Source organism: Geotrypetes seraphini, chromosome 2 (genome assembly GCF_902459505.1).
Source record: "Geotrypetes seraphini chromosome 2, aGeoSer1.1, whole genome shotgun sequence".
Taxonomy (NCBI): Eukaryota; Metazoa; Chordata; class Amphibia; order Gymnophiona; family Dermophiidae; genus Geotrypetes; species Geotrypetes seraphini.
This window is the reverse complement of record NC_047085.1, coordinates 384,007,489-384,032,740: the sequence shown is the minus strand read 5'-3', so window position 1 is coordinate 384,032,740 and position 25,252 is coordinate 384,007,489. Positions and strand designations below refer to the sequence as shown.

Sequence of the window (25,252 nt, the reverse complement as noted above, 5' to 3'; positions counted from 1 at the left end):
TCGGGTGGACAATGGGGAACCCATCGACATCATTTACCTCGATTTTCAAAAGGCTTTCGACAAGGTGCCACATGAAAGGCTGCTTAGGAAGCTGTGGAACCACGGGGTGGGAGGGGATGTGCACCGATGGATAGAGCACTGGTTGTCGGGTAGACTGCAGAGGGTCGGAGTGAAGGGCCAATATTCTGACTGGCGGGGAGTCACGAGCGGTGTGCCGCAGGGATCGGTGCTGGGGCCGTTACTCTTCAACATATTTATCAATGACCTGGAAAAGGAGGCAAAGTGCGAGGTTATAAAATTTGCAGACGATACCAAACTGTGCGGCAGAGTTAGCTCCAGGGAGGAGTGTGAGGACCTGCAAAGGGACCTAGACAAGCTGGAAGACTGGGCGAACAAATGGCAAATGCGCTTTAACGTGGAAAAATGCAAGGTCATGCATATAGGGAAAAAAAACCCGTTGTTCAACTACAAATTGGGGGGGGGGCATTGTTGGGAGAAAGCAGTCTTGAGAGAGACTTGGGAGTGCTGGTGGATGCATCACTGAAGCCATCTGCACAGTGCGCAGCGGCCTCAAAAAAAGCCAACAGGATGCTGGGCATCATAAAAAGGGGCATAACAACCAGGACGAGGGAAGTCATCTTGCCACTGTATCGAGCGATGGTGCGTCCGCATCTGGAATATTGCGTTCAATATTGGTCGCCGTACCTCAAGAAGGACATGGCGGTACTCGAGAGAGTCCAAAGGAGAGCAACGAAACTGGTAAGAGGGCTGGAACACTGCCCATATGCCGAGAGGTTGGATAGGCTGGGGCTCTTCTCTCTGGAAAAAAGGAGGCTCAGGGGTGATATGATAGAGACCTTCAAGATCATGAGGGGCATAGAGAGGGTGGATAGGGACAGATTCTTCAGGCTGAAGGGGACAACAGGTACGAGGGGGCATTCGGAGAAACTGAAGGGAGATAGGTTCAAAACGAATGCAAGGAAGTTTTTTTTCACCCAAAGGGTCGTGGACACTTGGAATGCGCTACCGGAGGACGTGATTGGGCAGAGTACGGTACAAGGATTCAAACAGAGACTGGACGGATTCCTGAGGGATAAAGGGATCGTGGGATACTGAGAAAGCTAACCAGAAAATAAGTATAGAAACCCGACCAGGTCGTGCATGTGCAAGACCGGAGGGCTAGAACTTTGATGGGAAGATAGGACTCAATAGGAAACCAAGGTGGCATGGGGGCCCCTTCTGGTGATTTGGACAGGTCGTGACCTGTCTGGGCCGCCGCGGGAGCGGACTGCTGGGCAGGATGGACCTATGGTCTGACCCGGCGGAGGCACTGCTTATGTTCTTATGTTCTTATCTGGACATTGGTATGACGAGTGAGGTGATTAAATTTGCGGACGATACAAAGTTATTCAGAGTAGTGAAGACACAGGGGGATTGCGAAGATCTGCAACGTGACATTATCAGGCTCGAGGAATGGGCATCAACATGGCAGATGAGGTTCAACGTGGATAAGTGTAAAGTGATGCATGTAGGTAACAAAAATCTCATGCATGCATACAGGATGTCCGGGGCAGTACTTAGAGAGACCTCCCAGGAAAGAGACTTGGGAGTTATGATTGACAAGTCGATGATGCCGTCCACGCAATGTGCGGCGGCAGCAAGAAGGGCGAACAGAATGCTAGGAATGATAAAGAAGGGGATCATGAACAGGTCGGAGAAGGTTATCATGCCGCTGTACCAGGCCATGGTACATCCTCACCTGGAATACTATGTCCAGCACTGGTTGCTGTACATGAAGGAGGACGCGGTACTACTCGAAAGGGTCCAGAGAAGAGCGACTAAGATGGTTAAGGGGCTGGTGGAGTTGCTGTACAGTGAAAGATGAGAGAAACTGGGTCTTTTCTCCCTTGAACAGAGGAGATTGAGCGGGGACATGATCAAAACATTCAAGGTACTGAAGGGAATAGACTTAGTAGATATAGACAGGTTGTTCACCCTCTCCAAGGTAGGGAGAACGAGAGGGCACTCTCTAAAGTTGAAAGGGGATAGATTCCTTACAAACGTAAGGAAGTTCTTCTTCACACAGAGAGTGGTAGAAAACTGGCTGTTATAGGGGAAACACCCTCCAGGGATTCAAGACAAAGTTAGACAAGTTCCTGCTGAACCAGAACGTACACAGCTAAGGCTGGACTCAGGGCACTGGTCTTTGAACTAAGGGCAGCCGTGTGAGCGGAATGCTGGTCACAATGGATCATTGGTCTGACCCAGCAGCGGCAATTCTTATGTTCTTAAAAATGTAAAAATCAGGGATATCACATACTATTTCACAAAGACAAAAAACATTCTTACACATCTGGTAGGGGGTTGGGTGGGTGGGAATTCAATAATAGGAAAGATTTACAAAAAGGGTGAGTTCAATAGGAAGGGGGTATGCTCTTTATGTGAATAAGGATCAAAAAAATCAGGGAACAGGATTTAAGAGGTAGTGGATCCTGGCTCTAGCCCTAGAAACTTTTAAAAACTACTTTTAAAGACCCCCTCGATTTCTCTCATAGGCTGTTACAGCCAGTACTCATTGTGCCATGCACATGCTGGGAGGTGCTTAGGCTGCCTCAGACAAGCTTGGAATCCCGGATAGCTTGCTACTTTGGACTTCTCCTCAGTCCTATCAGCGAGACTGAGACCTCAAACCCCTACTGCAACTCATGCACAAAGTAAGGGGCGAGAGGAAAGCAGTCAGAACCTGTTCCTAGATAAAACCCACTACTGGGCCACTCAGCCTGCGCAAAAGCTCTCTGTGGATAAAACCTGGAACAAGCCTTGCTCCCAAGGGAATGGCCCATAAGCTCCCGGATTGTTATTGCAGGCTGGCCAAGCAGGTACCCTGCAATGCAGGCTACCACTTGGCTACAGACTTCTGCCCTCAGAGTCTAGGTTCTCTATCAGCCAGAGATGTACCGAGTAGTGCTGCCCGATACAGGAAAAAAAATTTTGATTTGATTCAATTCAGCCTATTGAATTGGTTTTTCGATTCGATTTTCCTGCCCAATTGGGTGTTTTTTTCAAACATCCTGGTGGGTTTATTTTATAGCCTCTTCATCCCCTTTGCCTTCTCCTAACCACACTGGCGCTGTAGTGTAAACAAAATAAACAAACAAAAAAGACTTTTCCTCTCTCTGTTAAATCCTAGCTCACGTTTGCAATCTAACACCAACTCTGGCAGGATACATGTTTCAAATCTGACATACTGTTATCACAAAAGAGAAAATAAAATTAGTTTTTCTACCTTTTGTTGTCTGGTCATTATTCAAATCTTGTTGGTCCCAGGCTCTGGTTATCTTCTGATAACTTGCTTGCCAGGGTCTCCTTCTTTCTCCGTGCTAACCATCCATCTGCCATCTCTGTCCTCCCCTTCCATTTCCCTTCCCTCCCCCGGAGGTCTAGCATCTTTCCATTTTTTCATCTCCCTCCACAGATCCACCTTTTCTTAACTATCCTTTCATCCAGCATCTCTCCCTCCTTCCCCATCACCCCAGGGTCCACCATCTCTCCCTTTCTTTTCCCAATTACCCTCCTATCCAGTATCTCTATCCTCCCCTTCACACCATCCCTTGTGTCCAACTTCTCTCTCTTTCTGTTCCTTCCCTCCCTAAATCCCATTGTCCATCATCTCTCTCCCTCTCCTCTATTTTTAGACTCATTATTTCTTCCCCCCCCCAAAGTCCGTTATATGCACGTCTCTTTGAATCCCCCTTCCCTCCCTCCCTCTATTTCTACACCAGGGCCCCCCTCCCCTGAAGGTCTGTCCCCCCCTGAAGGCCTGCATCCCACCCCTGAAGGCCTGCCTGTTCCCCCTGAAGGCCTGTACCACCATCCCTGAAGGCATGTCCCCCCTTGAAAGCCTGCATCCTCCATGAAGGTCTGCCTGCCTGTCCCCTTGAAGGCCTGGCCCACACCCCGACCCCCCAAAGGACTGCTCAACCCCCCCCCCCCCACCGAGAGGCCTGTGTGTTCCCCCTGGCCTCCCACTGGTGTCCGGCTTGCCCCCTAGCCTCCCCGCACTGTTTACCTTATAGGAGCAGCGTGCAGAGAAGTTTGTGGTGCTAGCGATCTTTGCAAACTGCTTCGGAGCTGTTTCCTCTACTGCGGTTCCGCCCCTCCTCTGACGTCAGAGGCAGGATCGCAGCTGAGGAAACAGCTCCAAAGCAGTTTATAAAGATCACTAGCACTGCGATCTTCTCTGCAGGTTGCTCCTATAAGGTAAATGGTGCAGGGAGGCTAGGGGGACGCGGGAGGCAGGGGGGAAGCCGGACGCCAGCACTTCCCGAATGACCCTCCCCCCTCGCTCTCTAAAGCAGGTGCGGCAGTGGCTGACCAGCAAGAGCAGCGCTGCCATTCCTGCTTTAGGAAGTCAGGGGGGAGGGTCAGCCGAATCGGGAAGCCGATTTTTTTTTGTTTTAAATCGATTCGAATCGATTCACCTGAAGTGAATTGGTGAACTGATTTGAATCATGAATCGGGCAGCACTAGTACCGAGACCAAAAAGTCTCACAACCAGATAACAAAAAAAATAAAATTAAAAGAAAAATAAACACAAGCAGAACAGAAAGACTCCTCCCATCTTGTGTGCAGAGAGTAACACAGTGCAGGGAGGTGAAGCAGAAAAAAATATAAAAGAGGATCTCTACACCAGATCTCACGATCGGAGATACACAACCCACAGGTTCAAGAATAATATGTCTATTGCACTAGAATTGCACGTTAGTATTCTATAACTGCATCTTAGTGACATGATGCCATTATATTACTGGGGCTCAGCATACAGCATTGAGGCACCTACAGTGTGGCATCCAGTTATAGAATTAACCCCAAAATGGTCTAACCAGTCTACCCATTCATATAGTGTACTTTGTCTTCCTCTCCCCTAGAGAATCTATGTGCTTGCAACATTCTGAGAAAGAAGGAACCTATTCTGAAAAGATGGGCTCCATCTTAACTAGGATGGAACCAGGCTGCTTTTAAACTAGAAACTGTGGAAAATCTGGGGAAAGTCACTCTGGAGGATAAGATTCCAAGTTAGGTATCTTTGAAGGATAGTATCAAAACGGGATCACAATAGAGAGGTTGCAACAAAGCAAAAGTAAGCCAAATTACTTTAAGGATAGAGCAAAGTAAAGATTGCAAACATAACTGTCAACTGCAAACCAGTTTATATATAGATATACACATATATACATATCCCCACATATACATATATACATAACCAGGAGGAGGAAAATGGCGAAAAATCCCCAACATTTTTCAATTTTATCAGCACTCTGGGATGTATACCATTCAATCCAGGCAATTTGCTACTGTTCAATTTGTCAAATTGACCCATTACATCTACAGTATTACAATGATTTTACAGCAGTGTTACAGTGATTCAACAGAATTGAATACCAATTCTGGCACCAGTAACTCCCCCACATCTTCCTTGGTGAAGACCAAAGCAAATAATTCATTTAATTTATCTGCTATGGCCTTGCCTTCCCTGAGAGCCCTTCTTATCCCTCAGTTGTCTAGTGGTCCAACCAATTCTCTTCCTGGCTTCTTGCTTTCAATATACCTAAAAAATTTTTTTACTGTATGTTTTGCTTCCAGCGCTATCTTCTTTTCAAGGTCTCTCTTTGCCTTTCATATTAGTGCCTTGCATTTGACTTGCATGCCTTGGTCTGTTTACAATTATTTTCAGTCAGATCCTTCTTCCACTTTCTGAAGGATTCTCTTTTGACTCTAATAGCTTCCTTCATAATGATTTATGGTGGGTTTTTTTTAACAATCTAAATATTGATGTATAGCCCTGGATACACTAAAAGGTAAAGAGTGGTGCATATGTTCCCCTATGACAGTAAGCAAATGGTATAAAGGTTGCAGTTTAAAATCATCAGTGCTGTATTCTGTGGCCTGGAAGGAGGAGGGACAGCCCCATCTCTGGGGTTGCACAGGTTTAGTAGTTGGTGTAAGACAATAGGTGATGATTGAAACAAAACTTCCTGCTTTTGGGTCTCCATGGGAACCGGGGGTGGGGGTGGTATACAGACTTGATGGCACCTCTGGAACTGTTAGAGGAGCCAAGCAAGTCTGGGAAATTGTGGAAGGTGGTCTTTATTTTGTGACCTCACTCCAGTTCTTCTAGTTTCAAGAATACATTTTTCTCATCAGGACACATGCTCCTTAGCATGAAACTAGCAGCTACAAACATATATATATATTTTAAATACTTACAATCCATAAATTTGAGGAGCAATTTCCAATCTGTTTAAATGCATGTATAATTCAATATCATGTTTCTTGAGGAGAAAATCTTGAATATGATTTACTTTAGTCACTATAGCAATAGAGGGGCCAAGGTCCTGTGGTCTGGCAAATGGTACAGATGACATCACTGTATCTTTCTCCTAAAAAAAGAAAATCAGTCATCAAAATCAATTTGTCAGTATGAAAAACACTGATGTTCGAGACATGTTATTCTATTATTATGAATCAAACATATTTGCATTGATAAAGATTATTACATTACTCTGTTTCCATTCCTGTCATCATACTAGACCAGTCCAGACTAATGGGTTATGTCCATCTACCAGAAGATGAAGACAGAAAATAAATAGTTCACACAATTTGCCCCTTTAAGGGTATTGTGCAGCTGTAATATTCAGTATTTTTGTCTCCAAGCGGATGGCTGATGGACTGAGCAGTTCCTCTGTTGTGCTTGCTACTGCCTAGGTCTAGCTGGGTGTCATCTAAACAGGGTGTTTTCTCTTGGTGGATGTTTGCTCCTTTACTTTGAAGAAACTCAGGATGGAGCTGGTAACACCAGGTCCCTCTCCTCCCCCCACTCCTTTGCTATTGAGCGATTACTGAGGAGTTTTTCAGGAGGCTACATGCTGGTAATATACCTTCTAGTGTGAGTTGAATTACTTTCACATAAGTTGTTTTTCCATTGGGTTCTCCACTTCATCAGTAAGTACCTTCTACCATTTGAATGCCAATGGTTGTGGTGCAGAATGGGAAATGTCTGAGTGTTTCCTCCTTATTAGACCCTCTTCATGGCAATGTGTGTTTTTGGGCACAGTGCATTTCCTTTATTTCTCACAGGCTATTCTTCATATGACCTCAGGACAAAAGGATGCAAAATTGACCTCTATTTCCCTTTCCCTAACTTCTCTACACTGCCTGTTTTTCTTCAAACTTAATAGCTATGTGGTGTCTTAAAAAGCATTCATGCCCTTGACTGTCCCAGTGAGCATATTATTAATTCCCCGTATGAAGTGTTTGGGGCATTGTTCCGCCTCACCCTAGGCAGTTGGATAGCTGCTTATTATCTGTCTGCTTATAACTTCTTCCTGCATAACCAAGTTCTTTGGGGACCTTCAGCAGTATTCTGTATACTAACATCATGCTCCAAGCACTTTCTAAAAGCAGGGATTCTGGCGTCATAGTTTATGTAACCCGATTTTATATTTTTATATGTATACCGCTTAGAAGCTTGATAAGCGGAATATCAAATTTTAATAAAACTTGAAAGGACTCTCTCTTCCGCATAGTAGGTTTTCATAGACTTTCATGTTGTTTCTCTTGCCTTTAGGCTTGCCTGTTCAAGTCTTGCTCCTTTCTTCTACTAAATTAACAGGGTTTAATATAACATTTAAGTATGGTTTCTGCAGACCTTTGCTACAGTTTTAGTTATGGCAATTGCCTGCCACATTTCCCAGTATGTACATGAGGTATGTAAAGGCAAAATACATTTAATGGCTTTAATAGAAGTAACTGTGAGCAATTGAGCATATCACTTTTCCACATAGCCCCATACAAGATGACGCATTTGTTGTATTGTTCAACCAGCTTCTGCATTCCTGCAGAGAAGTGTTTTAGCTGCTCCCAAAGCCAGGTGAGCACCGCTTCATTTCATTATGCTTTGTCTTTTGCTCTCCGGGTCACAGTGATTCACCCATGTCTTGTTGCCAGTAACAATTCTCTTCTTCCTACCATCTCAGGAACTGGGTTCAAACCTCCACACACTGTTGTTTGTGCAGATCAGTAAGCTGTTTGGGAACCCATTGGGCACAGACTTCCCTGTGTCCCAAGTCATCATGCATTACAGCAAATGTAGGTCCATATCTCATATCCAAATTGGCAGCCAATTGAGACCCCATTATCTGTTGTTCTTTTCTAATCAATAATAACTTTATTTTTATATACCGCAATACCACAAATAGTTCAGAGCGGTTTACAGAGGAAGAGACTGTATATGGATAGCAATATTACAAAAAACTTTTGAAACTAAATTACATTAGCATCTGCCCTGTCAATGCGCTCACGTGCGCAATGATGAGTCACATGAATGACCTTCGTTGGTTACATCTGTTCTTCTCGCTTAAAACCTTTTTACCCACTCATAAATTTTTTATTGATTATGGTGCTATGTCCATACTGAGTCAATATCTAATGGTGAATTTCCACAGGTTTCACTCCCTCTGCCAAAAGAAAGCACACTACTACACATTGTTAGTTTTGGAGATGTCTTAATTTTAAAAAGTATCAATGAAAAAAATGGTACAATTTCATGTGTAAAATAAACAATTAATTTTAAATTGTGTGTAATATATTATTTATCTATCTGGAATTTCTAGGAAATTAGGCAAAACTATACAAATTACTGAAATATGTTTAAGTGCTCTGATAATAGTTTTTATGTGTTTCCATTGCATATTAATACATAGTAACATAGTAACATAGTATATGACGGCACATAAAGACCCGAATGGTCCATCCAGTCTGCCCAACCTGATTCAATTTAAAATTTTTAAATTTTTTTCTTCTTAGCTATTTCTGGGCAAGAATCCACAGCTCTACCCGGTACTGTGCTTGGGTTCCTACTGCCAAAATCTCCGTTAAAACCTACTCCATCCCATCTAAACTCTCCCGGCCATTGAAGCCCTTCCCAGCCTATCCTCCACCAAACGTCTTCTGGCGCAAGCCTCCTATCATTTTCGTCACCATCCTCTGAACCGCTTCAAGTCTTCTTACGTCCTTCGCCAGATACGGTCTCCAAAACTGAACACAATACTCCAAGTGGGGCCTTACCAATGACCTGTACAGGGGCATCAACACCTTCTTCCTTCTACTGACTACGCCTCTCTGTATACAGCCCAGAATCCTTCTGGCAGCAGCCACTGCCTTGTCACACTGTTTTTTCGCCTTTAGATCTTCGGACACTATCACCCCAAGGTCCCTCTCCCCGTCTGTGCATATCAGCTTCTCTCCTCCCAGCATATACGGTTCCTTCCGATTATTAATCACCAAATGCATTATTCTGCATTTCTTTGCATTGAATTTTAGTTGCCAGGCATTAGACCATTCCTCTAACTTTTGCAGATCCTTTTTCATATTTTCCACTCCTGTTCGGTGTTTACTCTGTTACAAATCTTGGTATCATCTGCAAAAAGGCACACTTTTCCTTCTAACCCTTCAGCAATGGTACTCACAAACATATTGAACAGGATTGGCCCCAGCACAGAACCCTGAGGGACTCCACTACTCACCTTTCCTTCCTCTGAGCGACTTTTATTAACCACCACCCTCTGGCGTCTGTCCGACAGCCAGTTTCTAACCCAGTTCACCACTTTGGATCCTAACTTCAGCCCTTCAAGTTTATTCAACAGCCTCCTATGAGGAACTGTATCAAAGGCTTTGCTGAAATCTAAGTAAATGACATCTAGCATATGTCCTCAATCCAGCTCTCTGGTCACCCAATCAAAAAATTCAATCAGGTTCGTTTGGCACGATTTACCTTTTGTAAAGCCATGTTGCCTCGGATCCTGTAACCCATTAGATTCAAGGAAGTACACTATTCTTTCTTTCAGCAACACTTCCATTATTTTTCCAACAACTGAAGTGAGGCTCACAGGCCTGTAGTTTCCTTCTTCATCCCTGTGACCACTTTTATGAATAGGGACTGAAGGATCCCTAGCTAGCTGACATAGCTGGGTCACGGTGTAGATGAAGAAAATTCCATTTTAGATCAGTGGGTCATAATTAGTACAAAGAACAACCTGTGACTCCATTTTATTGCTCTGAGAAATCACGTATACATACAGGCCTGTTCTATGTATCTGTCTTAAGTGCCAGGCACGGCAAGGAGGCAACAGGATGTTAGCCTGTTAGTTAGCCTTGATGTATAGATTATAGGATGGATTTATGGTTTTGTTTTTCTCTCTGCTGTTACCTTTTGGTCAGAGCTGGTTAGAACTGGTTTGGACTGGTTAGGACCCTATATAACTTTTGCGTCCGAGATCCTCAGGGTCTTCTGTTTATGCAGCCAGTTCTGCCCAGAAGTCCAGCATATATGCTTGTTTAATAAAAGCCTTTTTACATCTCTTCAGTCTCTGGCTCAAGTCTCTGCACTACTGACGGAGGGCCTTATCCTAAAAGGTACCTTCATTTGGCGCAGCCGAACAGGGACTTGATCTACAGACTTGAGCCTGTTTGGCACGATCGTCTCCCTCGGAGGATTTCAAACCTTGCCTCCTACGAGACCCGTAATAGCCGGCATTAACCTGGTGGTTGACCAGGAACGGTTTCTCGTCGAAGACAACGGATTGCACCTCGAGAAGGAACGAATCGGTGGAGATTTCTGGCTCCTGGTTTTGTTGTGCCGGTACCGGACCTGTCTTGGTAAGTGAGAAGTTGATTCCTTCTCTATCCTGTCTCTACCTCTTCTGTCTAGTAACTTCTTAATCCGTTGTGAAGCACAGAGAGGTATATAGGATTCTGGTTTCTGGAAATTGGAACTTTTGTTGGGTGCATATATAGATTGTATAATATGGGTCAGAGCACCACCGACCCCCTTCAGATCATGCTTAAATATTTTACAACTGCCTTTTCTGGCGATTATAGCGACCCTAAGATTTTTTATTGTTTTCTTCATCCTTATTTTTATTGTTGTCAAAGGCTTAGTATTTGGAATTTAATCAACTTTTTGTCATACTTGTCAAATTAATAAAACAAAAGCTCTGGGGACACCTGACAAGACACAGAGAACAAGAAATTGGTGATGTTGAGAAATTACCCGGGGAGATGGAAATAGCATTTAGGTTGGAAACCTGGGAAAGGTTGGTAAAGCAAGCCAGCATGATTGTTTTGCCGAAAGTTGCAGACAGGATAGTGTAAGTTGCTTAACAGGGTAAAATGCATGTGGATCAAGACAGAATTAAGAATGTGAGTTCGCACTGATGAATGAGAATAAAGACTGTGATTTTAGATATATGTTGCGTGCAGTGGATTTGTTACAGACAGTGAGCAATTTAAAGAAAGTTGAGCCAGATAGTTTACGTGTTCTCGCAGTTGTCAAAGTGTGTCTGCTGGTAATAAAAAAGAAAAAAAAAAGCAACCGTTTGTCAGACATGTGGGGTTTGTGTTGGGCACATCCCTGCCTTTGTATTCCAGTGTTGGGGGATTTAAAGTACAAGACTAACAATGATAGAGGTTAAGTATCCATATTTTTCTGAAAATTGAAATATTTGCTAAACATGGGCTTGATAATTCAAGTTCAAGTTTCAAGTTTTATTATTATTTGATGAATCGCCTATACAAACATTCTAAGCGCTGAACAAAAAAAAACAAAAACAACCAATATTTTAGAGGACAAACAATTTTAAGACACAAGTACAAAGTTAAATAACAAAGTTTTTAAGAGTTTTATAAAAGAGATAAGATCTTTTTCTTTTCTGATGTACAGTAGCAGTGCATTCCACGTTTGTGGCGCTGTAACAGAAAACATGTCATTTCTTCTTGTACCCACAATTTTTAAGGAAGGGACAGTTAATAAGTCTTGTGATGATGATCGTAGAGAACGAGGGGCATAATAAGGAATGATCATTCTAGACATGAATTGAGGCTCATTGAAAGCTAGAACTTTAAAAACCAAGAATAATATCTTAAAAGTAATTCGGTGGCTAATAGGTAGCCAGTGGGACTTAATCAATAGCGGTGTAATGTGGTCAACTTTTTTTTTTTTCCTTTATGAATGAGTTTTATTGATAACGGATGGATTGAGATTACTTCTTTTGTGCTAACAGTCTCCCTTGCTTTCCCGTATTGTGTCTTTATCCTGGTGTTCTTTATGAATTCTTTCTTCCCATGCATGTTTGTATAAAGTGTTATTATCAATCTGATTTTAAATACAATTGGAAACAGAAATACCTTTCAAATAAACTTGGTAGCTCAAACTCCAGAGGAAGGGGGTAGTTATTATGTAAGGACAGTGCAGAGTAAAGTAGCTACATCTAGTCTGCAGCAGTGCCCACTCCTCAGAGTGTAGCGGGACCCAGGTGGCAGACAAGGGTTCCAGGTCTGCCTGCAGGGAACATGGCTAAGTGACCTCAGGGGTGGTGTCACGTTAAAATGTCTCTTCTTTGTCTTCGCAGTCATACATACAGAGCTGTTCTGGACCTGTTACAATGAGCCTTTTTCTACCCAGAGAAGGAGGACAATGTTCTGCTTTCAGTAACCTTGAAATGACCTTGCACTTAACATTTAACATGTTTCTTTTTTTTTCCTTTGAATTGACATTGCCATACTTCAGAATACCTCTATATTTAACATTGTACACTGTATCTTACTTTACCTAGTAAGTTTTGCTTATTTTTCAAGATTGAAGCACACCCTAGCAGTTGCGTCCCTGTCTGCCTTATGAATGTAATTGGCAGGGCACCAAGCCAGAGTGATCACATTCTTACGTTTTCTCTTTCGGACGTTCCAGTAACCATTAATTGATGCCTTTTATTATTATGCCATGTGTTATATGTGCACACAATTATGATTCGTGCTATGATGGACGTTTGTTTTTGTATAACTGTGCATTTCTCTGCAGATCTAAGTTCAGCTCTGAATCCTTGCCAGCTGGAAGAAAAGTTTCACGCCTTTTCTGTTTTCTATGTTTGTTTATGCCCTGTAATCTTTGTGTTGTCTATCTGTTTGGTTTGTGGGGTACCCCAGGGAAACCAACTATACCATTGGCCATTTTTGGAGATTTTTCTCTCCCTTTTTGCATTTTTGTTTTTTTCCTATCTAAATTGCCTTTCTAGCTGTTCATGCCCACGCTGCCCTCTGGCGCCAGCGTTCCTTCCTCACCTCCTCTGGATCCCCTATCCAACACCACCAACTCATCCTGGACCTTTTGGATGCTATCTTGCTACCCTCCAAAGTTTCTATCATGCACTGCCGGGCCCACCGTCGCCTTCGTGATTTCATCAGCCGCGGTAATGCCTTGGCTGACCGCTTGGCTCGCCAGGCGGCCCTCCAAGGTCCGCCCACACCCCCTCTTCTGTTATCCCTTTCCTCCCCTCAACCTTTCCTTCATTCCCTTTCCCCCCAGTACACTGACCCCGAGCGCAAGTGGGCCACGCAGCAATCTGGCCATTGCACCCTCCCATCCGGATGGATTACTATACCCTCCTCCCACACATCCACCCCCCTCCTGTATGTTCCACAACTCCTGGCCCTCACTGTTGTCCAACGTGCACACGATTTTTCTCATGCTGGTAACCCAGCCCTCCGCACTCTTCTCCGACAGAATTTCTATATCCCGAATCTCTCTCAACTCATCTCCCATGTTCTGCTCCGCTGTGTCATTTGCCTCCGACACAACCCCTCTTCTGTCAGACCCTCCGTTCCTGGTCACCAGCCTATCGGTTCACACCCCATGCAAGTCCTCTCTACTGATTTTGCCTACTTGCCCCCCTCCCATGGGTTCCGTTGCCTCCTGGTTTTCATTGATTCCCACACTGGGTGGCCAGAGGCCTACCCAGTGTGCACAGAGAAAAGTAGGGAAATAGTAAAGGCTTTACTCCATGACATCATCCCTCGCTATGGCCTGCTCCTAGTGATTGGCAGCGATAATGGCCCCGCCTACATATCACAAGTCACACAAGCTGTCTCTCAGGCTCTGCAAATCACCTGGAAATTATATGCGGCCTATCACCCCAGAGCTCTGGCCAAGTTGAACGCATTAATAGAACTATTAAAACCCTCCTCGGCAAAGCAGCAGAAGAAAGCCGCCTGCCATGGCCCAAACTGATCCCTTCTGTTCTATTTCGCATCCGTTGTACCCCAGGTAAACGCAATCAGTTGTCCCCATTTGAGCTCATGTATGGCCGACCCCCGCCGATAGTCAGCCCAGACCCTGAGTCTCTTGAACAGATAGGGAACGCTATCACAGACGCAGAGATAAAGCAGCTAGGAAAGACCATTATGAAATTACAGAACTGGGTCATTTCTAGAGCCCCGCTGCCAATTACAACCCCTGTTCACCTCTACAAACCTGGGGACCAAGTGTGGCTAAAAGTATGGAAGAAAGAACCGCTGAAACCCCTTTGGGCAGGGCCTTTCACTGTCTTACTTGCTTCCCCCACAGCTGTCAAATTGTCCCGCCATGAGTCTTGGATTCACTACAGCCGTGTGAAGCCCGCTGCTGAGTATATTTGTGAAAAAGGGCCTACTGACCTTCAACTGAAAATCACGCGGCTGCCCCACACTCTGGAAGAGTAATCACGCACGTCTGATCCAGAGATCTGTCAAGATATTTAATATGAACTCTGTTGTATATTTACTGCTTGTGATTTACGTCTTGCCAACATTGTCCATGTCCCCTACCCCTCCCACGCCTGGGTGTGCCCCTTGTGTGGCACTAGTGGACAATGGGGGCAAAACGGAAAATGTTATTAGATTTCAAACTAATTATGAGTGTAAGGATCAACTAGTGACCCCTGTATGTATATAAAACAAGGTTGAATATTCTATATGTAATAATGGAGATTCACAGATCTGTTTCGACCCCAAAGCAACTAATAGGGATACTTGGATAGAGGTCAGGTCAGTCTGGGATCAGGGCCCCCTGATTCAACAAACCCTGGTCACTAATCCCTATGTCCCGGCCTCAGTCCTCTTTGATGCTTGCTATGCCATGGACCAGAACCCCACCTTCCTTGGACGTTGTGGTGCCCTAGCATAGAGGAGGGAATATATGCACAACGATAAATACATGTGCCTGGCGGGACAGAAGCCGTCCCACTGTGAAGGGTCTTCCGAACACTACTACTGTAACTACTGGAGATGTGTATCCTGGGCCACTTGGGGTATGACCCGACTGCCCACCACCCGAGCCATATTATCCAAAGTGGTGACTACCTCTGACTGTGGCCTCCAGAACTGTAATCCACTTAACTTCACTATCCTACAGCCGTTTAAATGGAACCTCGATGATAGCCTCCGGAAAGCTCGCTATCTTGTGGGCCTACAGATATATGGTAAGGGCACGGACCCTGGTACTGTCTTGCACATCAAACTCGTTGAGAGACACCGAATCCCTGAACAACACAGCATTGTGTTCCCAGACTTTTATGAACATATGAAACTTGACCAACAAGACTTTGTGCCCTCTGCCACCACTCGCAACCTTTTCATACAGTTCGCTGAAGCCATAGGAGCCACCTTAAATCTGACAAACTGTTATGTCTGCGGGGGCACCCAGCTGGCCTCTGAAAAACTCCATTCTGGCAAAACACTGCATACAGCGTCTCGGACCATCCTTTACCACTCGTGTTGGACACCTGCAGTGCCAATCCTTATGGACTAAAAACAGCACCTCTCAGCCCGGTTGGACTTATTGGACCGGAGATCCTAAGTTAAAAATACCCAGACGATGGAATACTACTGGCAATGCTACCACATTAAATGTCTACCTCAACCTGCCTGCTTCTGCCCCTTGGGCTGCACCAGAAGGATACTACTGGATCTGTGGGAAAACGGCATACCCCACTCTACCCTCAAATTGGACTGGCACTTGTGTTCTGGGCACTATCAAACCAGCCTTCTTCCTCCTCCCGTTATCCGAAGGAGAACATCTGGCTGTCCCAGTATTCGATCAACGGGCCCGTTCTGAAAGAAGCCTGGAAATTGGTAAATGGGAAGACACTTGGCCCCCGGAGCGCATCATTGCTGTCTACGGTCCTGCTACTTGGGCTGATGATGATATGTTTGGACTCAACTCACTGACTGATTGGGCCTCCAAACCGGGACTCTTTAAAGCCCTCACCATAATTTTCCTGGTATTCTCTGTCATATTTTGTGTTCTTCCTTGCCTGTTACCATGTTTATTGAAAACCCTTAACCGTACTATTAGGACTACGATTGACAAAAGTACCACCGCCCTAGTCCTGGCCCTTTCCTCCTATCACCCAGTCCCCACTTCTGATACAGATGGCCCTGACCTCCCATAACCCAGCTAGTCAGCTAGCCTACAGAAGAAAAGTTGGGAATGAAGGATCCCTAGCTAGCTGACATAGCTGGGTCACGGTGTAGATGAAGAAAATTCCATTTTAGATCAGTGGGTCATAATTAGTACAAAGAACAACCTGTGACTCCATTTTATTGCTCTGAGAAATCACGTATACATACAGGCCTGTTCTATGTATCTGTCTTAAGTGCCAGGCACGGCAAGGAGGCAACAGGATGTTAGCCTGTTAGTTAGCCTTGATGTATAGATTATAGGATGGATTTATGGTTTTGTTTTTCTCTCTGCTGTTACCTTTTGGTCAGAGCTGGTTAGAACTGGTTTGGACTGGTTAGGACCCTATATAACTTTTGCGTCCGAGATCCTCAGGGTCTTCTGTTTATGCAGCCAGTTCTGCCCAGAAGTCCAGCATATATGCTTGTTTAATAAAAGCCTTTTTACATCTCTTCAGTCTCTGGCTCAAGTCTCTGCACTACTGACGGAGGGCCTTATCCTAAAAGGTACCTTCAGGGACCACATCCGCTCTCCTCCAATCCCCAGGAATCACTCCCATCTCCAGAGATTTGTTGAACAAGTCTTTATTAGGACTCGCAAGAACATCTCTGAGCTCCCTTAGTATCCTGGGATGGATCCCGTCTGGTCCCATCACTTTGTCCACCTTCAGTTTTTCAAGTTGCTCATAAACACTCTCCTCTGTGAATGGCGCAGAATCTACTCCATTTTCTCATGTAACTTTTCCAGACAATCTCGGTCCTTCTCCAGGATTTTCTTCTGTGAACACAGAACAGAAGTATTTGTTTAGCATATTTGCTTTTTCCTCATCACTCTCCACATATCGGTTCCCAGCATCTTTTAGTTTAGCAATTCCATTTTTCATCTTCCTCCTTTCATTAATACATCTGAAAAAATTTTTGTCTCCCTTTTTTACATTTTAAGCCATTTGTTCTTCCGCTTGTGCTTTCGCCAGACGTATCTCTCTCTTGGCTTCTTTCAGTTTCACCCTGTAGTCCTTTCTGCACTCCTCTTATTGGGTTTTTAATATATTTCACAAACGCCAACTCTTTCGCCTTTATTTTCTCCGCCACTAGTTTGGAGAACTATACTGGCTTCCTTTTTCTCTTGTTTTTATTGATTTTCTTCACATAAAGGTCCGTAGCCATTTTTATCGCTCCTTTCAGTTTAGACCACTTTCCACTTCTCTTTTGTCCTCCCATCCTAACAGCTCTTTCTTCAGGTACTCTCCCATTGCATTAAAGTCCGTACGTTTGAAATCTAGGACTTTAAGTAACGTTCAGCCGCTCTCCACTTTAGCAGTTATATCAAACCAAACTGTTTGATGATCGCTACTTCTCAGGTGAGCACCCACTCGAACATTAGAGATACTCTCTCCATTTGTGAGGACCAGATCCAATATCGCTTTTTCCCTTGTGGGTTCCATCACCATTTATCTGAGCAGAGCCTCTTGAAAGGCATCCACAATCTCCCTACTTCTTTCTGATTCCGCAGATGGAACATTCCGCATCCGGCAGATTGAAATCTCCCAACAGCAGAACCTCCTCTTTCCTTCCAAACTTTTGGATATCTACAATCAGATCCTTATCAATTTGCTGCAATTGAGTCAGAGTTCTGTAGACTACACCCATGTAAATAGATGTTCCATCTTCTCTTTTCAGAGAGATCCATATCGCTTCATCCTCTCCCCAGGTCCCTTGCATTTCAATCGCTTGGATATTGATCTTTTTGACCATCTCTGTCCTTCCTAAAAAGATTATATCCCGGTATGTTTGCATCCCATCCATGTGATTCACTGAACCATGTTTCTGTGATAGCGACAATATCTAGATCTGCCTCTAACATCAGGGCTTGCAGATCATGAACTTTGTTGCTTAGACTGCGAGCATTTGTGGTCATCGCTTTCCAGCTATTTTTCATGTGTACCTCAATTGACCATTTACGTAGGAACATAAGAATAGCCTTACTGGGTCAGACCAATTGTCCATCTAGTCCAATAGCCTGTCCTCACGGTGGCTAATCCAGGTCACCCATATTGACACTAACACATTAGTTTTGTTCTCACACATATTTTTAACATAGCATTGCCATAGTGATAATTTAAAACGGAAAATGTCAAAAGAAAAACAAGACTGCAAGTTTGGACTTATTTATATCATTTGGTGGGATCAGGCAGAAAACTTCATGTAGCTGAACTACCAATTGGTAGGGATCTCATTAGAAATTGGTTGCATTTGAGACACATCAGTGATCAGGATAGATGAAATTACAGCACTGATGAATTAGTCAATGGCATAATAATAATAATAACTTTATTTTGTATACCGCCATACCCAGAGAGTTCTAGGCGGTTCACAGCAATTAATAATATTACAAAAGAAAATAACATTGGAAATTAACATTTTTTGGAATGAACATGTCATTTAAGTTGACAAGAATTAACATTTTTTGGGGTGTACAGGTCAATGAAGTTGACAGAATATACAATGGAGTACAATAGGAATATACAAGCGTGTACAATAGGAGGGAAAAATACCGGTCAGTGAAGTTAGTTGGTTTGGAGGGTACATTAGGAGGGGAAGGTGGAGGTTCATGTGTATTGAAGGGAGTAGAAGGAGCGAGTGGGAGTGTTAGGGATTCTGTCCATGGAATAAGTGAGTTTTGAGTTTTTTTCTGAAGTCCAGGTAAGTGGGGGCAACAAGTATAATTTGGGCAAGCCATGAGTTTAGTTTGGCCGCCTGGAAGGAGAAGGTTTTGTCGACGAATCGTTTGAGTTGACATAGTTTTAGGGAGGGGAAGGCGAATAGATGAATTCTGCGAGAGTTCTTATTGTTGTGATCTAATTTAAAGTGGGGGATGAGGTAGCTTGGGGATAGCCCAAACAACGTTTTGTAGCTGAGGCATGCGAACTTGAACAGTACTCTGGATTTGAATGGTAGCCAGTGCAGTTTATGGTAGTAAGGGGTGATATGTTCCCATTTGTTTAGGCCAAATATAAGGCGGACGGCTGTGTTCTGAATCAGTTTTAGTCTCCTGGTGGTTTTCTTCATGGAGCCTAGGTAAATGATGTTGCAATAATCGAGGATGCTGAGAATGGAGGATTGTACTAACAGTCGGAATGAGTTGTCATCAAAGTATTTTTTTATGGTGCGGAGTTTCCAGAGCGCCGAGAAGCTTTTCCTGACGGTAAGATCAGTGTGCTTCTCAAGGGAAAGGTGTTTGTCTAGGGTGACTCCTAGTATTTTTAGGGTTTGTTCTAGGGGGAAGTCCGATCCATTCACTTGAATTGAGGTATCTTTGATTTTATTGTTGGGGGAGGCCAGGAAGAATTTTGTTTTGCCAGCGTTTAGTTTTAATCTATAGGATAGCATCCAGAGTTCTATCTGCCTGAGTAAGTGTGATATAGAGTTAAGCAGCTCTAGGGTGAAACTGGTTAGTGGGATGATTATTGTGATGTCGTCTGCGTAAATGAAGAATTTGAGCTTGAAGCTATGCAGGAGGTTTCCCAGGGAGACGAGATAGATGTTGAATAGGGTGGGGGATAGTGGTGAGCCCTGGGGAACATCACAAGAATTGTCCCAACTGTGGGAGAAAGAGTCGTTCTTGATCACTCTGTAAGATCTATTTTTTAGAAACCCGTTGAACCAGCTGAGAACCTGTCCGGAGATGCCGATGTGCGCAAGGGAGTTTAGAAGAGTGGTGTGGTCGACTAGGTCGAAAGCACTGCTTAGGTCAAGTTGCAAGATTAGGGCGCTGGAACCCTGGCTGAAGATTGAGTGCAGATAGTCGAGTAGAGAGGCTATGATGGTTTCGATGCTGTGGCCAGAGCGAAAGCCTGATTGGTTGTCGTGTAAGATGTCGAATTTGTCCAGGTATGTGGTGAGTTCAGCATTTACTGCCCCTTCGGTTATTTTGGTGACTAGCGGGATGCTGGCGATAGGTCTGTAATTAGATGGGATGTTGGGAGGTTCTTTTAAGTTTTTTATAATTGGAGTTATCAAGATGTGGCCTTGCTCTGCTGGGAAATTTCCGGCGGATAGTAGAGTGTTGACCCATGTCAGCATGTTGGCTTTGAAGTGGATTGGGGCAGTTTTCATGACAATTGGGGGGCACGTATCCAGTCTGCAGTAGGAGTTATTGTATTTGTTGTAGTATTTGTTAAAGGATTGCCAGTCTATGGCTGTGAAATGGTTCCAACTTAGGTTGGTTCTGGACTCTAGATCACAGTTGGATGTGTTTGCGTCATTGAGGATAGGAAAGTACTTGTGGGGATTGGCAGGGGGCGTTATTGATGATCTTAATTTTTGTATTTTGGAATTGAAGAAGTCTGCTAGGGTGCTGGCTGTTAGAGTGGATTCCTCCCGGGTGTCAGTGAGTGTAACTGTATTACTTGCTCAGTTGTACAAAGCAAATCCAAAATTCAGTGGTCAAGTTATAAATAGCCATGTTAGGATTAAAGCAAAATTGAAATCCATGTGGGAACAAACCAGCAGTTTCTGTGAGCAGAGTAAAACTGGAAGAGTAAGACAGATTTATGGAGAAGCTTGACACACTGATGGACATACTTACCTACAAGTGTGAAATAGAGAGTATTGATGTGGGGTGTAATTCTGCCTGTGTCAATGGAATACACACACTTTATGACTGCAGCAGAGAAAAGATTCCTATGTTTGAATTAGCTTTCGTAAAAGGTCAAAGATAGAAAGTGGGGAGTATTGGACTTTATCAGATTGGACCAGTCAACCTCCCTGAAACCAGAAGACAAGAACTATAGAAAGAAAGTCAGGCAAAAAGGAAGGAGGATGAACAGTGAAAATAGAACAGCAGAAGAGCAAGAGATGATGGAAAGATCTGTGCTTAAAACAGAGATTTGAATGACATGGTAGAAGAAATAATGAAGCTTCTGTTGCTCTAGGAAAAGGCCAAAATACAATACTAAGGATATAACCAATATAGCTCTTGCCAGTTTAAGATACCATACTGGACTGAGAGTCAGCAGAGATTGATACTGCTGCCTGGATTGATGCAGGACTCATTACTCACTTGGATACTGCTTTGGTGACTGGTAACAACAAGGTGAAGAGGGCTCAGGCGAGAAACCTGAGAAAACTGAATGTACAGTTTGAGGAGGAATTGCATCAGAATGGCATCGGTTGCATTTTCTTTGATGGTTGTTGTGATGATTCCAGGGTCATGTTAATGGCAAAAGAGAATGGCAAAATATATCCAGGTATGGTGAAAGAGCAAAATCAAACAACGAAAAGAGGTACTGGAGATGTCAAATCCAACTAATGGTCACAATGTCTTTTATTAATGGTTAACACTATGAAACAATGATGAAATCCTAAAAATGTTAAAATAAACAGTTTGTATGGATTCAGAAGGCAGATATCTGGCATTTGTCCCTGCCTGCTTGCCGCTCTTCTGCTGCCGTTCGGAGGGAGAAATGAGAGAAGGACAGGAGACTGTAGGGCTGCACCCGCCATTCATGGAGCATCAAGGCAGGAAGCGAAAAACTCGCGCCTGCCTTTTTGCCGCTCCGACTCTGCCTGCCGCTGGGGAGAAAGCTGAATGGAAGAGCAGGAGGCTGAAAGCTCCTACCCTACAGCGCTGGACCGCCAGACTGCTGAAAAAATTAAGGTAGGGGAGGGGGGGGTTAGTTAGTATTCGCTCTATAAGACGCACCCTTATTTCCACTCACTTTTGGGAGGAAAAAAGTGCGTCTTATAGAGCGAAAAATACAGTATATCATAAATTAGTGAGTCCTTGTTTTTCATGTGTTTCTTATAAAAATGTTTTATACATGTTTTTAAAATTTCTGTTGTGTTTAGATTTGAGTATAAATAAAGATTTAGGTTTTATTCATACAATGTCTTTTATGAATTTTAACATTTTTATGTTTTAATTTATGTTTATATACTGGTTGCACATAAGTCAGTAATGATTTTTATGATTACATCAGTATTAATTTGTGTTTTGATTTTTATCTGTCGTGTATCTTTATTTGAGAGGATGCTGATATGATTATGGTATTTCAATACATGTTTTATTCTAAATTCCAGAGGCAGGCCCATTTGGACTGAAACACAATCGTGTCGAGTCTTATTGCAAAATAAAGGAAATTGAGCATCAATTGGTCACTTTCGTTGTTGTTTTTTGTTTTTATGTGTACGAAAGACATGGTTTTCTGTTTGATCCTGCACAGTCAATGCTATCTGTACTAGTCTGGCTTGTTTAGTTTTATAATGGGTATAGTGATGTTCTACTGCCAACTACTTATTTGCTTAAAGATATTTAAAACATTCAAGTGCTAAGAATGCCCTAATCCCGCCCAATTCACGTCTCTAACATACATACCCCCTTAAGATTTAAATGTACTGGAGACAAAATGACCAGAAAGACATTTAGAAAAACAGTTTTAAAAATGCCCACTTGGACACTTTGACTAGTTAGACATCCAAGTGCCGGTTTATGCTGTCTTTTGGACATCTATCTTTTTTGAAAATGAGCCCCATAATTTTTATTTTAAAAATGTCTTTCCGCATAACTAGATATATAAGCAAAGTCCAAAACCCACCACAAGCCTGCCCTGAAATGCCTCTGCTTGCAGAGGGTAAAAGTATGCATGAAATGGCATTACAGGTGTAAATCTTTGAAGTAGGAGCTAACATTTACATATCAGTTAGGTAAGTAAATCATTAGAATAATGGCATGTACCTACATAAACGCACAAATCCAGCCTAAGAGCAAGCATGTATTTTATAGATGGACATATACATGGGCAGAGTGTGGACCATAAGCGAGACTCAAAGCTACGCATATTTCTTTGACATTCAGGTCCACACACGTACGCCAGCTTTATGGCTTGCGTAAGTCTTTGGATCTAATTGCATACACATATGTGTAACAGTTACATTAGTATTCTATAAAGGAAAGTAGGTGCATAATTATAAAATTACCTCCATGTGTGTACTTTTACCTTCATAGTCTATAAATTGTATAATAATCTATTTCCATGCGTAAATCTCTGTTTTCAAGTAAATGGCTTTTAAAATTACGCCATAGAAAACAGGTTTTATTAGTAATACAGTAAAACAGGCCATGCTGTGAATACTACCACACATTAATATTATATAATTCATTGGAAGAAGTTAATCTGTTAACTAAGGTTAATATTTACCCTGGGCATGTCTTGCTCAAAAGTAGAAAACCAAACTTCAGCAGTCCTCATAATATTTAAAAACATTGCACTGTAACAAAAAGAAGTAAAAAAGCAAACTGAAAACCACTTGAAATATAACAGAAGAAAAAGCCAATAGAATTAGAAGTAGAAACAAAATAAACTAAAGTATACAAAAATATCAACATACGTATTCATTTACATAGTCATATATAGAGAAAGAGGAAAAAGCAGAAAATCTTACTAGGAATCGTGTTCCAAATATTCAGGGTCTAAAAGGACTTTCATCTCTTCACTAAAATAAGAAAAACAACAAAAGAATAAAACCAGACAGTACAGAACTATGAAAAGTTAACTTTCACCAATATTTCACCAATATGGATTTTTTGATATAGTCTCACATAGAAGATAAGATACTAAATTTGTCCTTTTTAATTTTACAGTGTATAATAAATAAAGTAATTCTTCTCTATAAAGATAAAAAACAAATTAGATGTTTTGTCTGCTAATTCTATTAAATAATAAATTATGAACTGTCACAATATAATCTTTGAATATGCTTCATATAGAATAATTCATTACTTAGCACTATATTACTGCATTTACAAAGCAAACTTATAGATCATGGTCAGATAAACAATATCAGAACATTAATTTATTTTAATAGTTTTTCTGTGCATTTGAACATCAATTAACTAATGGCGTCAACTCGGATCTCTTTTTTAGTTACTTAACTCCTGTTTATTATGAAGAGGGTGAGGAAGTAGAAAGCATGAAAGCTTGTCAAAAGGTTACTTATTTTAACTTTTAGTTTAATTTACTGCACGACAATTTTAGTACACACTAAAACAAAACAACATGAAATATGAAAATGTATATCCCTGCTACCCATCCACACCATCTGCTCAGCACTAAATCCCTTTTCTCTCTGAGATTCACTGTGCTAGTCTCTTGCTTTGAATTCTATTGTCCTCACTGAGAGGCAGTATGAATACATCACCTTTTTTGATCAAGAAAACTGCAACATAAGTGTGTAGGCTGTAGATATAGAATTACATGGGTTGTATATTTGAATGGAAGATATAAGTAGTGAATGTGAGGGTACAGAATTGTATGGTGTGTGGTACATGGAGACATGTTTGAGCACCTCCCATATTGAACAAGTCCTTGACTGTGTCGAGGGAGATGTGATTTCCATTGGGTTTAGCACCCCCAATGATTTTGAAAAGTTGACTCCTATGGTGTAGTGTGTGGTAAGTATAGGGAGAATGTGAGCTCTTCTTTGAATCTTTTCTAGTGCCGCTATATCTTTCTTGAGATAAGGAGACCAGAACTGAACACAATACTCTAGGTGAGGTCGCACCATGTGACATTATCTTTTCTTTGATCCAACAAGGCTGTAAGAATATTTGGTCTCTAAAGAGTTGGAAAGGGTAGTGGTATTGTCCCTTAATTCACATGTACTAGCTTCAGGAATGTAGTGACCTTTTCATTCCTCTTAGTGTGATTTTTTTTTTTACCCTTTGAAAGTCTTTCACTATCTCTGGCTCTCTGCATTGTGGACTAAAGAAAGATGAGTATTCTATGTTTGGATTATATAATTAATACCTTGTATGTTTTTTCTGTTTTCTTATTTCATGTTTTATTGTTTGGATATATATATGATATACTTCATAAATAAATAATTAAAAAAATAGCAGGGTTCCAGGCCTAAAAATTACTGCTCC

The 25,252-nt window shown here is 42.5% G+C and overlaps 1 protein-coding gene across 20 annotated transcripts in view; it reads right to left on the bottom strand.

The window, feature by feature from the left end:
• Positions 1 to 25,252, bottom strand: part of TBC1D5 (TBC1 domain family member 5) — a 759,729-nt gene that overhangs the window by 229,147 nt on the left and 505,330 nt on the right. For all 20 annotated transcript variants that reach the window (XM_033930686.1, XM_033930692.1, XM_033930693.1 and 17 more), the window contains 3 exons: positions 23,770 to 23,820; positions 23,526 to 23,595; positions 6,268 to 6,440 (listed from right to left, as the gene is read on the bottom strand). In XM_033930686.1, the coding sequence (XP_033786577.1) occupies positions 6,268 to 6,440; positions 23,526 to 23,595; positions 23,770 to 23,820 (294 nt within the window). The remainder of the gene's footprint in view (positions 1 to 6,267; positions 6,441 to 23,525; positions 23,596 to 23,769; positions 23,821 to 25,252) is intronic.